Here is an 11,737-nt window from a genome sequence, read left to right as displayed (position 1 = left end):
AGACCTAGACAAGCCTCTAACAGACCTCCAACTAGAGGGAGAAACCAGAATAGGTTTACCCCTCTTCTTGTAGATGTTGCTGACCCAACCCAACTAGAGGATGAAGATAATAATTCCTTGTCCAAGATTCTCAAATCAACACCACAGAAAGGCTAGAAAAAGATATAGACAAAATGGACTTTTTTGAAGACTCTCCTATAAATGCCCTGACCCCGGAGGAAGAGAAACTTCCGAGTTCTGATCACAAAGAGAAATCCAATGTAGGAGGCTTAGGAGACCCATATCCTATTCAGGATGATGGTCTTCCATTGACTCTGTGGCAACATGCCTTCATATATGAAGTTTCTACATCTACCACAAAACGTAGAACTTCCAAAGTTGGTCCTAGCTTTGACTCTCCTATTTCAGAGGAGAAAAGAGATCCTATGAGGAGTGGTCACAGTCCCAAAAATCAAAGAAAATAATGTTTAAATCCATCAGTTTGTTCAATGTAAAGGGGATTACAGACCCCCTCAATGCGTCCAAGATAAAAAATTAGATTTTTAGAGGAAAAATTCATGTTGACTGCTTGTGTCTTCAAGAAGTGAAGGCCTCTGGCTTTGTTAGCGGTCGCCGGTCACATGAACATGCATACACATTTATCTATGCACAACAATGGACACTATGACATTAATTTATAGGAATGCACAATAAAGTGTGAACACTAAGGGTCTTTTAGTGACATTTATATATGCACTTAGGAGGTAGTTAGAAGGGATGTACCTTTTCATTTCTCATATAGACACGTAGGGTTTTCTTCTTCATTCTCCCTGACACACAAGTAATGTATCTATCATGCAATGTAATAGAGAATCAGATGCAATGTGTGTTTTTTCTCTTGTTCTATTTTCCATTGAATGAGCCCCTACCTCAAGACCAACCTTGAGAAGACTTCTACATCGATCATAGTCAAGGTAGTGGGGGTATTTCCCTAGGTATCCATAAGAAATGGAACAACTATATTAAAGATACGGTGGTTGACCCATCTAACAGATGGCTTGTAGTGAAGATGGACACTGATTTGAGTGGTACATTGTCTCTGTGTATGCTTCTAGCCCTACTAGCTCAAGACCTGCATTATGGCAATCACTTCTTCAACTCCACCTCTAGATCACTTCTAGTGGCAATCACTTCTTCAACTCCACCTCTAGATCATTCTAGTGGGAGACTTTAACATGGTGGATAACAAACAAGATAGAATGAGTGGATTGGGTCTCACGCTGAAGGGGCGTGAGTGCAGGGAGTGGTATAAAGGCTTTCATGACTTGGTGGGCATTGCATCAAAACCTGAGTTCACGCTGTCAAATCGTGGAGCTGATTCTGACACCTGAGGAAAGCAAGGCTTCATAGATGCTACATCAGTGGCTGCATCGCCAAAGAATACATCAATACTAAAATCAAAGTTCTTAACACGATCCATATTTCTGATCACAAGCCGATTCACATCTCTATTCTCAAAGTGGGATCTCATCCTAAGGCGGGTTAGTTCCATGCTGACGCTTCCTTGTTCCACTTGCCAATGGTGTAGAAACAAGTTCAAGACATTTTCCATAATGCTTTCACTCCTAGTTACCACCTGCCCGAGCTTGGTCACAAGAGCTGTTGGGCAGACACAACAGTTTCTCAGAAAATTAGAGTTCAGAGGGACATGCACAAAACTGCAAGAAAGAATGCAACTCTCAGAGAGCTCGAACCAGTAGAAAAAGAGGTTAACTAAGGTAATTTGGAATTCCAAGATATATACCTCTTTAAAGACAATCTTGAGGAAGGAGGAAGACATTGAATACGACAGAGTCCAACTCTTTCCAAGAGAATAGTGGGTAGGTAAAGGTGACAGACCTAACAAGGAAACATTTAAATGCCTCAAAAAAAGGAAAAATACCTAGTCCCTCTACTGAGAGATTCAAAAGTTAATTTAGCTGCATCATCTGTAGAAAATGTGACAATTTTCCACTCCCACTTCTTTGATATCTTTAGCTCCCCTCCTATTAGATTTCTAGCCAAACAGATAGCATGTGCAAAAAATGCCAAGTGCAGGGGAAAAACTGTCCCTACATCGTTAGCTGCTTCTCTAGAAAGGGATCTAAGTGAAGGAGAAATTGATGGTGAAATAGACTCCCTTAAAAACAGCAAGAGCCCTGGCCTTGATGGTCTTCCAAATTAATTTTACAAATGTTTTAAAAAGGTCTTGGTCCCCTATCTATTATTGGTATGGAAGGAATCCCTATTCTTTGGAGCTTTGCCTAGGTAAGTAAATGAAGGTATCATAAAGATCATCATAAAAGAGGTAACAAAGAGCTCATCAATATCTAGAGCTCGATTATGATGCTCTCATCTGCTTATAAAATCTATGCCAAAGTACTTGCAATTCGGTTGACCAACAACCTCAATCACTGGATCAGAAATGAACAGAAAGGCTTTGTCAAGGGCAGATATATTCTGGATGACATTATTGCATTGTGAGAGGGAATTGAACATGCCCAAAGCTCTAACCAGGACTTCATCTTCTTCAAAGATAGATTTTGACAAGGCATATGAAAGACTTGAATGGGGCTTTACACTGCAGTCTTTACAGGACATGGGCATTGGGCCTAGGTTCATAAAATCAGTTCATACCTTGTTTGGAAATGCATTTGCAAGAGTTGCAGTCAATGGGGAACTTTCTCCCTCGTTTGCATTATGAAGATCTATCCGGCAGGGATGCCCTCTTGCCCCCCTTGTCTTTGCCATTGTTGTAGCAGATGCCTTGGGATGGCTTGTGGATAAGGAAATGCAAGATCAGAGACTAAAAGGAATCAATATCCCATGGGGTTAGAAACAACTATGCCTACAAAAATTTGCAGACCAATAGCCTCATTCATAATACGACCCTCTCTCAATAGAGGTTTTTTGGGAATGCCTTCAAAATTTTTGTTTGGCCTCTGGTTCTGTCATCAACCACTCCAAAATAGGGATCAAAACTCTTCTCCAAGACCACTCCAAAATAGGGATCAAAACTCTTCTCCAAGACGTGCCCCAATAGCTCATTAAGCAAGGCTGTCAAATTATTCCAGAAGGAAGGATCTTTAGATTGCTAGGCATCCCAATGGGTTTTGGAGTTAGCATGCATCAGAAAAAGTCAAATGAAATTTGCCAAATGGAAAGGAATGCAAATCAGCTTAGCAGGCAGAATAGTGGTTTTGAAACACATTTGAATCCCCGCGCGACCATTTTCTTTTTGTTCTGTTAGAGGCCCTCTCAGGCATAAATTAAACCACTGGAGGCTATATGTAGGAATTTCCTATGGGTTGGAGATGCAGACACTTTCAGGATCCCAAAGGTAGTGTGGAAATACTATACCTTGCCAAAAAATAAAGGAGGATTGGGTATTCCAGATAAGCAAGTGGGTGGTCAGAACTCTATTGAATCCCATAGAGGACTGGGCCCTCTTAATTCATAGAGACTCTTTCTCTTATTCTGTTCAAGGTTATAACAGGTGGAGAAAGTTGCCTGCTATGGTCCTCTTCTTTAGTAAGATCCCCATTAAACCTAAGGGAAGCATGCTTATCAAAAGACTATGGTCAGCCTGGAACAGAGTCAAAGGAAACATCACTCTCAATGAAAACATGAGAGTTAAAGCTGGCAGCTTCCACAAAGATTCAATCTGGTTTTCAATGGTTTGCCAAGACTATATCCCCTTGCCTCTTTATAGATCAGCTCAAAAGTTATCCAAGAAGGGCATTTCAACCTAGGAAGACATTTGGGATTTTAAAGAGAGAACTTGGTTATCTCGCTCGAAGCTCAAACAAAAGTTCAGGCTTAATGAGGAGGATCTAAATCTGCTTACACAAAGGATGTCAATCTGGCACAACTAAAATGTACAATTCATACAACTGAAAGGGGCTTTTCTACCCAAAACGTTTGTATGGAAAAACTATGACGTCCTGCTCTGTTTGCTGATCCCTTGGCTCAGAGACTATATCCCCTTGCCTCTTTACAGATCAACTCATAAGTTATCCAAGAAGGGCATTTCAACCTAAGAAGACATTTGGGATTTTAAAGAGAGAACTTGGTTATCTCGAAGCTCAAACAAAAGTTTAGGCTTAATGAGGAGGATCTAAATCTGCTTACACAAAGGATGTCAATCTGGCACACAACCTCGGCACAACCGAAATGTACAATTCATACAGCTGAAAGGGGCTTTTCTGCCCAAAACGTTTGTATGGAAAAAGCAGGACATCCTACTCTGCTGCTGCCGATCCCTTGGCTCAGAGACTATGAACTGCAACTTTATTCTAAACTAAACAGAAGGTGGAACTTAAGTTGGAACATAAGCCAATGGGATTTTAGGTTCATGAATATTTGGTCAAAATATATCCCTCCTAAAGTCTCATGTTTGCTTTGGCTCATATTGCATCCCTGTGGACGAATGCACGTGCAGCTTCAATGGGGATAGGCAATGGAACATGTCATGGATGCAGGCAAGAGGTGGAATCTATTCCTCACTTCTTCATCTCTTGCCAGAAACTTTTTACAGAAATGCATTTATCCCAATCATCCTCAACAGCTTAATTGGAAAGAGATTTGTTGGGTGAAGCAAATGGGTGTTTAACTAAAATGTGGAATATTATCAGATCGGCCTTTTCTTATGGAATGCTTGGATTAGTAGGAATATGCTTTTTTTTTCAGAAAAAACAGTTTGATATAGAGCAGAGACTGAAAGACTCCATGGTTCTGCAGATGAGGAGTGCATTGAAGGATACGACGGAACTGTTGCTGGCTGAGATTGAAGAATTGAATGAGGTTCTTGTGGAAAAGATGGATGATGATGGAGATAAGAACATTGAAGAAGTAAGAGATACAGAAATACAGCTGGTCTACAAGAAGAGGGAACTAATGGCAGCCTGCCAGTGGAGATGAAGAGCTCAAGCACTACATAATGGGTCCAGGCTTCACTCTGAATTTTCTCTAAGATAAGGAGTTAAGCTTCGCCGAAAAAAAAGCATTTTGTAATTAGTCTTTTCAGACGGTTAGTTTAGTTCTCTTTTACTTCATATGTTATTTAAGGTTTTCTCAAAAAGAAAAAGGATATGGGGTCTCACTAGGAAGCAATTAAGTAATGCTTATAGAAAAATAAAGAAAATTAGTTGTAAAAGGAGAGGGATAATAATATGGGGCTTTAAAGAAGGGTTTATATAGTTAACCGTTTTTGAGATCGTTTGGAATTCGGATCAGTTGCTGTGTAGTTAATTCGATAGGAGGTTTAGAATAATTTATTATTATTCTCACCATTTTTAATTTTATTTTAATTTTATTTTCGTGTAACTGATAGTAACTGCCTCTTGAAGATTTTAGAAAAAAATGTAGCGACAAATTTAGGGCTGACAGTTGGCACCCGATTCTTGGCTAATCTCTGAAATCCTGTACACGTGTGGCAGCGCCCCTTCACACTTGGCACCCGATTCTTGGCTAATCTCTGAAATCCTGTACACGTGTGCCGGCGCCCCCTTCACACGTTTGAGCTCCGAGAGAATCCAAAGTCGAATAAAATAATAATAATTATTACTAGTATATTTTTTAAATAAATCTAATATATAATAATAATAATAATTCAAAAGCTTTTGCCACCACTTATCACCCTCGCACTTTTTTTTTCTTTTTTTTTTAAAAAAATGGCCCAAATAAAAGCGGGAAGAAATAAACAAAATTAAATTGGAAGGTTGGTTGCAGGAATACGAAAACATATTATGCTCCCCTTTCGGCATAATCTTTGCTCTAATTTTGAAGTAATCTTTTCTATTTTAATTATTTTCTCTCCCTTGCCTCTCTCTCACTCCATGCATCTTTCCTCCACTGCCGCCTCTTGCATCCTTCAAAAACATCTGCCCCATCACTCCTCCTTATCCAAAATTTTACTTAATCCTATCGTTAATCTTCAGTCCCATTTCTTAATGATCCTTTGCTTCATTCTTTCTACCATCTTTTTTTTTTGTTGTCTTTCTTGTCATAATCTGCCAAATTATTCCTACTTTTCTGCTTTAATTGCGTCAATTAACCTCATCATCCCTCTCACAATTGGACCTTAATTGGATAATTACCTTTAGTTTTATCATATATAATCCAAACGTTTGCTGGCCTTCTCTCTCAAATTTTCTGATCATAATCCATCTTGCTTGAGTCGCTTATATGCTTTCCTTCTCAGTTTTGGCCCAATTAGCATTCCTGCAACAAATTTGAGCTTAATCTCTGCATATTTCATAACATTCGTGTTACAAAATTGAGCTTAATCTCTACATTTTGATCAAATTCTAATGATATCAAGGGGGCTCATTAATCTACAAACTCCTTCCATGTCATGCTGCTCCCAGGATTTCAACAGCTCCACACCCCCCAACATGCCTCTCTCATTGCCCTCCTCCTCCTCACCACCTTCTTCTTCTTTGATTCTTACCATTGGCACATCTTGCCCTTCCCTTGGTACCCTTCCACCTCCACCTCCACCTCCACCTCCACCTCCACCTCCACCTCCACCAACAGTAATGATCCACAAATCAACCCTAATGCCAGCACTAATATTATATTAACCCACCCAACAGATGTCAATAAGCTCAAGTCCAATGCTAGCCTTGTTGAAGCAAATGTAACCACTCCCAATAAACTCAACCAATCCAGCAAATCAAACATTATAGCCACCAATGCAAGCCATGTGTCACCAACAAAACTGGCTTTGCCCGGATCAAATTCCACTGCATCAGCAATCCACCCCCCACCAGAGGTACCCTCAAAACCAATTTTTACAACATTATTATTAACTACTCAGCATGGTTTTTAATCATCTACCCACTCACCAAGTAAATATGGGTTTCTTAGTGTTTTGTTATTTTTTGATTAATATGTAAACATGGTTTTTTGATGCTATTGGGAATCTAATGAATTGAGAAGTTCTGTAGATGTATGTATCTCAATTTGTATTATTTTATGCATGGTTCTAATGGTGTAAGGTTTAACATGTTTTCAACAAGTAAATATGGGTTTCTTAGTGTTAGTTCTTTTCCAATAATCTACCCTCTCAACAAGTAAATATGGGTTTCTTAGTGTTAGTTCATTTCCAATAATCTACCCACTTCACAAGTAAGCATAGATGCTTTTGGGAATCCAATAAATAGAGATCCTTTATTAATTTGAGTTCTAGATGTATGTATCTCAATCTGGATTATTTTTTCAATGATGTGATGATGATCAGATTCTGAGCTTGAGAGGGTTGGAGGCAGGTCTAAGGGCTGCAAGGTCAGCTCTGAGGAAGGTGGTGCTGGAAAAGAACGCCACACGGGCATTGCAAGCTCAGGAGCAGACAGGCGAGTATTCCCCATGGGGACCCATCTACAGGGATGCCTCCATCTTCCAACAGTAAGCCCTCCTACAAGTCAAATCAAGTCAAGTATGTTTTCACCGCTCATAGGCGCTTTTTATCCGCCCGTAGTAGGCGATGTCGCCGAGGAAGCACCTAGTGGGGTTTTGAACTCCTTGTCCTAGACAAACACCTTCACCACTTGAGCTATCACCTCATTGGCAGTTTTGATTACAACTTGGCATACATACATATGCAAAACTTCCTTTATGTAGAGCAAGTCCTCGTACAAATCAAATCCAACTCAAATATCTCACTTGAGCTTGCTTCTGATTAAATACATAATTGCATGCACTCATACATATACACGCATACATACATACATACATGTACATAAATGCATACATACAGATATGAAGCATATATGCATGCATGCATACATACATATGCATACACATCTAGATACATACGTATTACACACATGCACACATACACATACATAAATGCATCATTGCATATATATACACACATTCATACATACATAAATGCTTGCATGCATGCATACATAAACACATACATTTACACATGTATATGTATGTATGTATGTAAGCATTCACATACATAAATATACGTAAGGATGTACGTATGCTAGCATTTGTGTATGTGATATACATGTGTAAATGTATGTGTGTGTATGTCTGTATGTATGCATGCATTTACATGCATACGTATGTCTGTCTGTATGTATACCTTACCATTGCGGCGGTTGAAGTCTAGCATAGTTTATCTTTGAACTTGGTGTTGAGCATAACTTATGCTTGATTTAGAGTGGAGAATTTTCAAATTTGACTGAACTTGAGGGCTTTTCATGTTGATAGGAGCTACCTTGAAATGGAGAAGAGATTCAAGGTGTTTGATTTAGAGTGGAGAATTTTCAAATTTGACTGAACTTGAGGGCTTTTCATGTTGATAGGAGCTACCTTGAAATGGAGAAGAGATTCAAGGTGTTTGTTTACCCAGAAGGGGAGGAGCCTCTGGTGCACAATGGGCCATGCAAAGAGATCTATTCGACTGAGGGTCGCTTCATCCAAGAGCTTCAAGAGACCAACCCTTTTGTTACCAAGGACCCTTTCAAAGCCCATGTTTTCTTTCTGCCATTCAGTGTCTCCATGATGGTCACCTATCTCTACAAGCCAAAGTCCAGAGACATGAGCCCTTTGCTGCACTTTGTCAAGGACTATGTCGAAGTTGTGGGCGACAAGTATCCCTTCTGGAACAGGAGTCAAGGGTCTGATCACTTTATGCTTTCATGCCATGATTGGGTAAGGTCAATTAATATCAATGCTGTGCAGATCTTATCATTTTAATCCTTTCATTAGTGCCACTTTCTTACAGTAAATAACATGGTTTAGGTTGTGGTTCTGCATTTGTCAATTGAGTTCAACACTTGGCTCACACCTGTTTGGTTTTCAGGGTCCCCATGTCTCCAAAGCACACCCACATCTCGAGAAACACGCAATCCGAGTACTCTGCAATGCCAACAGGTCCGAAGGCTATGTGCCTGATAAAGATGCCAGCTTAGCAGAGATTAACTTGGTGGGGGGATACATACCGGCCGAGCTAGGAGGCCCGCCTATGAAAGAAAGGCCACATCTGGCCTTCTTTGCTGGCCAAGACCATGGGCCTGTGAGACCCATCCTCTACAAATACTGGGAGGGAAAAGATGAAGATATCAAAGTGTTCCATAAACTTCCTGCAGAGTACTCGTATCAAGATCTCATGAAGAAAAGCAAGTTCTGCCTTTGCCCTGGTGGCTATGAGGTTAACAGCCCAAGGATTGTGGAGGCCATCTACAATGACTGCATTCCTGTCGTGATCGCAGACAGCTTTGTGCTGCCATTCAGTGATGTGTTGGATTGGGATGCTTTCTCACTCAGAGTGATGGAGGAGGACATCCCTGAGCTCAAGAGTATCCTCCAAGCTGTGCCTGTGTCTAAATATGGGGAGATGCAAGAGAGAGTGAGGCAAGTTCAGAGGCACTTCCTCCTCAATCAACCGCCCCGCCGGTATGATCTCTTTCACATGATCCTCCACTCCGTGTGGCTAAGGAGACTGAACATCCGGCTCAATTACTATTAGCCTGTGGAGGGAATTTTACCAGGCTCACATGCCTTCATCATCATGTGGCCAGAGTCATTGTAATCATAATCACGATCGTTGTTCCAGATGCTGCAACCACTACAACCATTGTCATCATCGTCATTGCTGCTGCTGCTGCCTCCACATCCATGATGCCAATTTTGTTGTCATCATTTTATGATTGCTAATGCAGCCGTCACCACTGCCATCATCATCGCCGCTGCAGCTGCGGTCTTTGCCATGTCAATGCCATCGATATCGTCATCCCCTTACCAATCACATCATCATCATCATGAGGTCACAGCATTACCATCAGCATGTTAGAGGTTCTTGACAGCTGCACAACTTTGAAACACATGCATCTGGAGTTACATTAGTTTTAGAACAAATTTCTTCAAAAAGTGGTGAAATCTTGCACCAAACAAGTTGTCCTTTGGACATGCTAGCTGCAGTGGGGGGGTGCCTTCATAAGATAGGTCCATAAAATCCTCTAACTGGTGCCATGTTCAACTCACTACAAACATGCCCCTTGCATCTCAAGCATCTCCCTTTTATCTTGTTTCATAGACCTCTCCTCTTGCAAGATAGAAATTGCATTGAGTTTGTTAGTAAGCTTGTACTTGCTTGTAAATTATAGCTACATATTGTAATGGAGTTTTGAATGAACAACTGTAACCTTTGTCTTGCTTTTAAAATGCATGTGGGCTTTAGCCCAAACAGTATATATGTATGTATAAAGGCATGTTTTGCTTGATAAGTCTCTGCAGTTTGTTTAACATTCAAGCCCAAATAACAATGTCCTTATTGGCAAATAATTGACTGTTTTCATTTATCCTTATAGCCCACAATGATTCAGCTGAGATTTGGCCTGTCCAGACAGCAATGTGCTCTTCTCATAAGGAATCATGTCAAATCACATCCTTCTGAATTGGTCTTTGGAGCAAGCAATGCTTTCTATCTTCTGTTGAGCTTGAAGTGGAGACCATAGCTAACAGCTAGGGGAATGGGATGTGCATCAAAAGCTATCTTAAGCATGTACATCTCCTTATTGGAAACACTCAAGCAGTGTCATAAAAAAAACCGTCCTTTATTGTAATTTTTCACAGCTCAAATTGTGAAAAACTGATTGTAATTTTGAGTAGCCTTGAATTTAAAAATTGAAAATTTGGAAATTTTAGTTATAAAACCATTGTCCTATGCTAAAAACCGGTTGAGTTTGAAGGTCATCCTTGTTTTCACTGGTTAGAAAAAAGGTTTATTTCTGGCACTGACATGGAGTACTCTCTTCTGGGATGATGACAATAACAAATGGGACGTGGGATGTTTTTCAAAGGATATCTTAATGAATGAAAGAATTGCCCTTTGTGCAACAAAATTCTCAAAGCCTATGTAATTTAACTCGAGCATATTCTACTTTTATGTTGCCAAGGTATTTAGTACATCTTCATACAAGGTGCATAAAAAAACATGGCTCAAAAGAGAAGGTGGTATTGAAGACCGGCATCCACTGACTCTGACACATACTTAGGTATTGCTAATTTTGTTGATCTGCTACCCAAATTACATTAATTCTGAGGAGGGAGGAGGGAGGAGGAAACTCCATCACATACTTAGGAGGTCTAACCTCCAAGTTATTATTTTTTTCTTCTTTTTTCCAATTTCTCAAGTCTAAAGCTCCAAAGCACATCTACCAAATCAGTCGAAAGCAAAGCACCAAAATTTGGACCCAAAGGTGGTTCAAGAAAACCGAGAGAAAACCAAACCACTTGTCTATACATTCTTCTATTTGATGTAACTTGGGCCCAAGGCCAAGAGATTTGGGATAACAGGAAAAGGACCATGCCCATAGACACATTAAAGTATAATGTGAAAAGGGGGGGGGGGGGGGGTCTTCTATATAAGTCAACATAAGCCTAGTTTAGGAATGAATTACTTAAAATTACCAATCCTCTCTCTAAACCTAGGCTAATATCTCTAAGCTAGGTTAATCCAAGGCTAAGCTAGGCTAATCAAGATGTCACTTTGTTTCATTGGTATTAGAGCTTGGTTTTGATTCATCTTCATCTTCATTTCAAAAAAAAATTATGAGATTCTTGAGTTTCTTGATTTTTTTGATCTTTCTTAAGTTTCTTGATTTTTCCCAATATTTTCTTGAGGAAACTGATGCAAACATAGAAATATTTTCAAGTTTCATGACAAAAATCAGGGCAATGGTGATCTTGAGTGATGGCC

The 11,737-nt window shown here is 39.9% G+C and overlaps 1 protein-coding gene across 1 annotated transcript; it reads left to right on the top strand.

The window, feature by feature from the left end:
• Nucleotides 1–5,769: 5,769 nt before the first annotated feature.
• On the top strand, nucleotides 5,770–10,568 carry LOC147615771 (putative glycosyltransferase At5g03795). The gene is made up of 4 exons (XM_086778373.1): nucleotides 5,770–6,793; nucleotides 7,262–7,425; nucleotides 8,340–8,688; nucleotides 8,840–10,568. Exons 1-4 carry the CDS (start codon nucleotides 6,374–6,376, stop codon nucleotides 9,503–9,505), a joined length of 1,599 nt encoding a protein of 532 aa, XP_086634499.1. The 5' UTR covers nucleotides 5,770–6,373; the 3' UTR covers nucleotides 9,506–10,568.
• The last annotated feature ends 1,169 nt before the right edge of the window (nucleotides 10,569–11,737 follow it).

This window comes from Cibotium barometz, chromosome 39 (assembly GCF_041138505.1).
Source record: "Cibotium barometz isolate CiBa-2024 chromosome 39, ASM4113850v1, whole genome shotgun sequence".
Taxonomy (NCBI): Eukaryota; Viridiplantae; Streptophyta; class Polypodiopsida; order Cyatheales; family Cibotiaceae; genus Cibotium; species Cibotium barometz.
The sequence above is the reverse complement of the archived record's forward strand: the minus strand, read 5'-3'. Positions and strand labels throughout refer to the sequence as shown.

Excerpts from the sequence above, each read along its gene's own strand:
- LOC147615771 (XM_086778373.1), top strand. The coding sequence starts at position 6,374 with ATGCTGCTCCCAGGATTTCAACAGCTCCACACCCCCCAACATGCCTCT. Across the intron at positions 6,794-7,261 it reads CAATCCACCCCCCACCAGAG|ATTCTGAGCTTGAGAGGGTT; the intron begins GTACCCTCAAAA and ends GATGATGATCAG. Across the intron at positions 7,426-8,339 it reads GATGCCTCCATCTTCCAACA|GAGCTACCTTGAAATGGAGA; the intron begins GTAAGCCCTCCT and ends TCATGTTGATAG.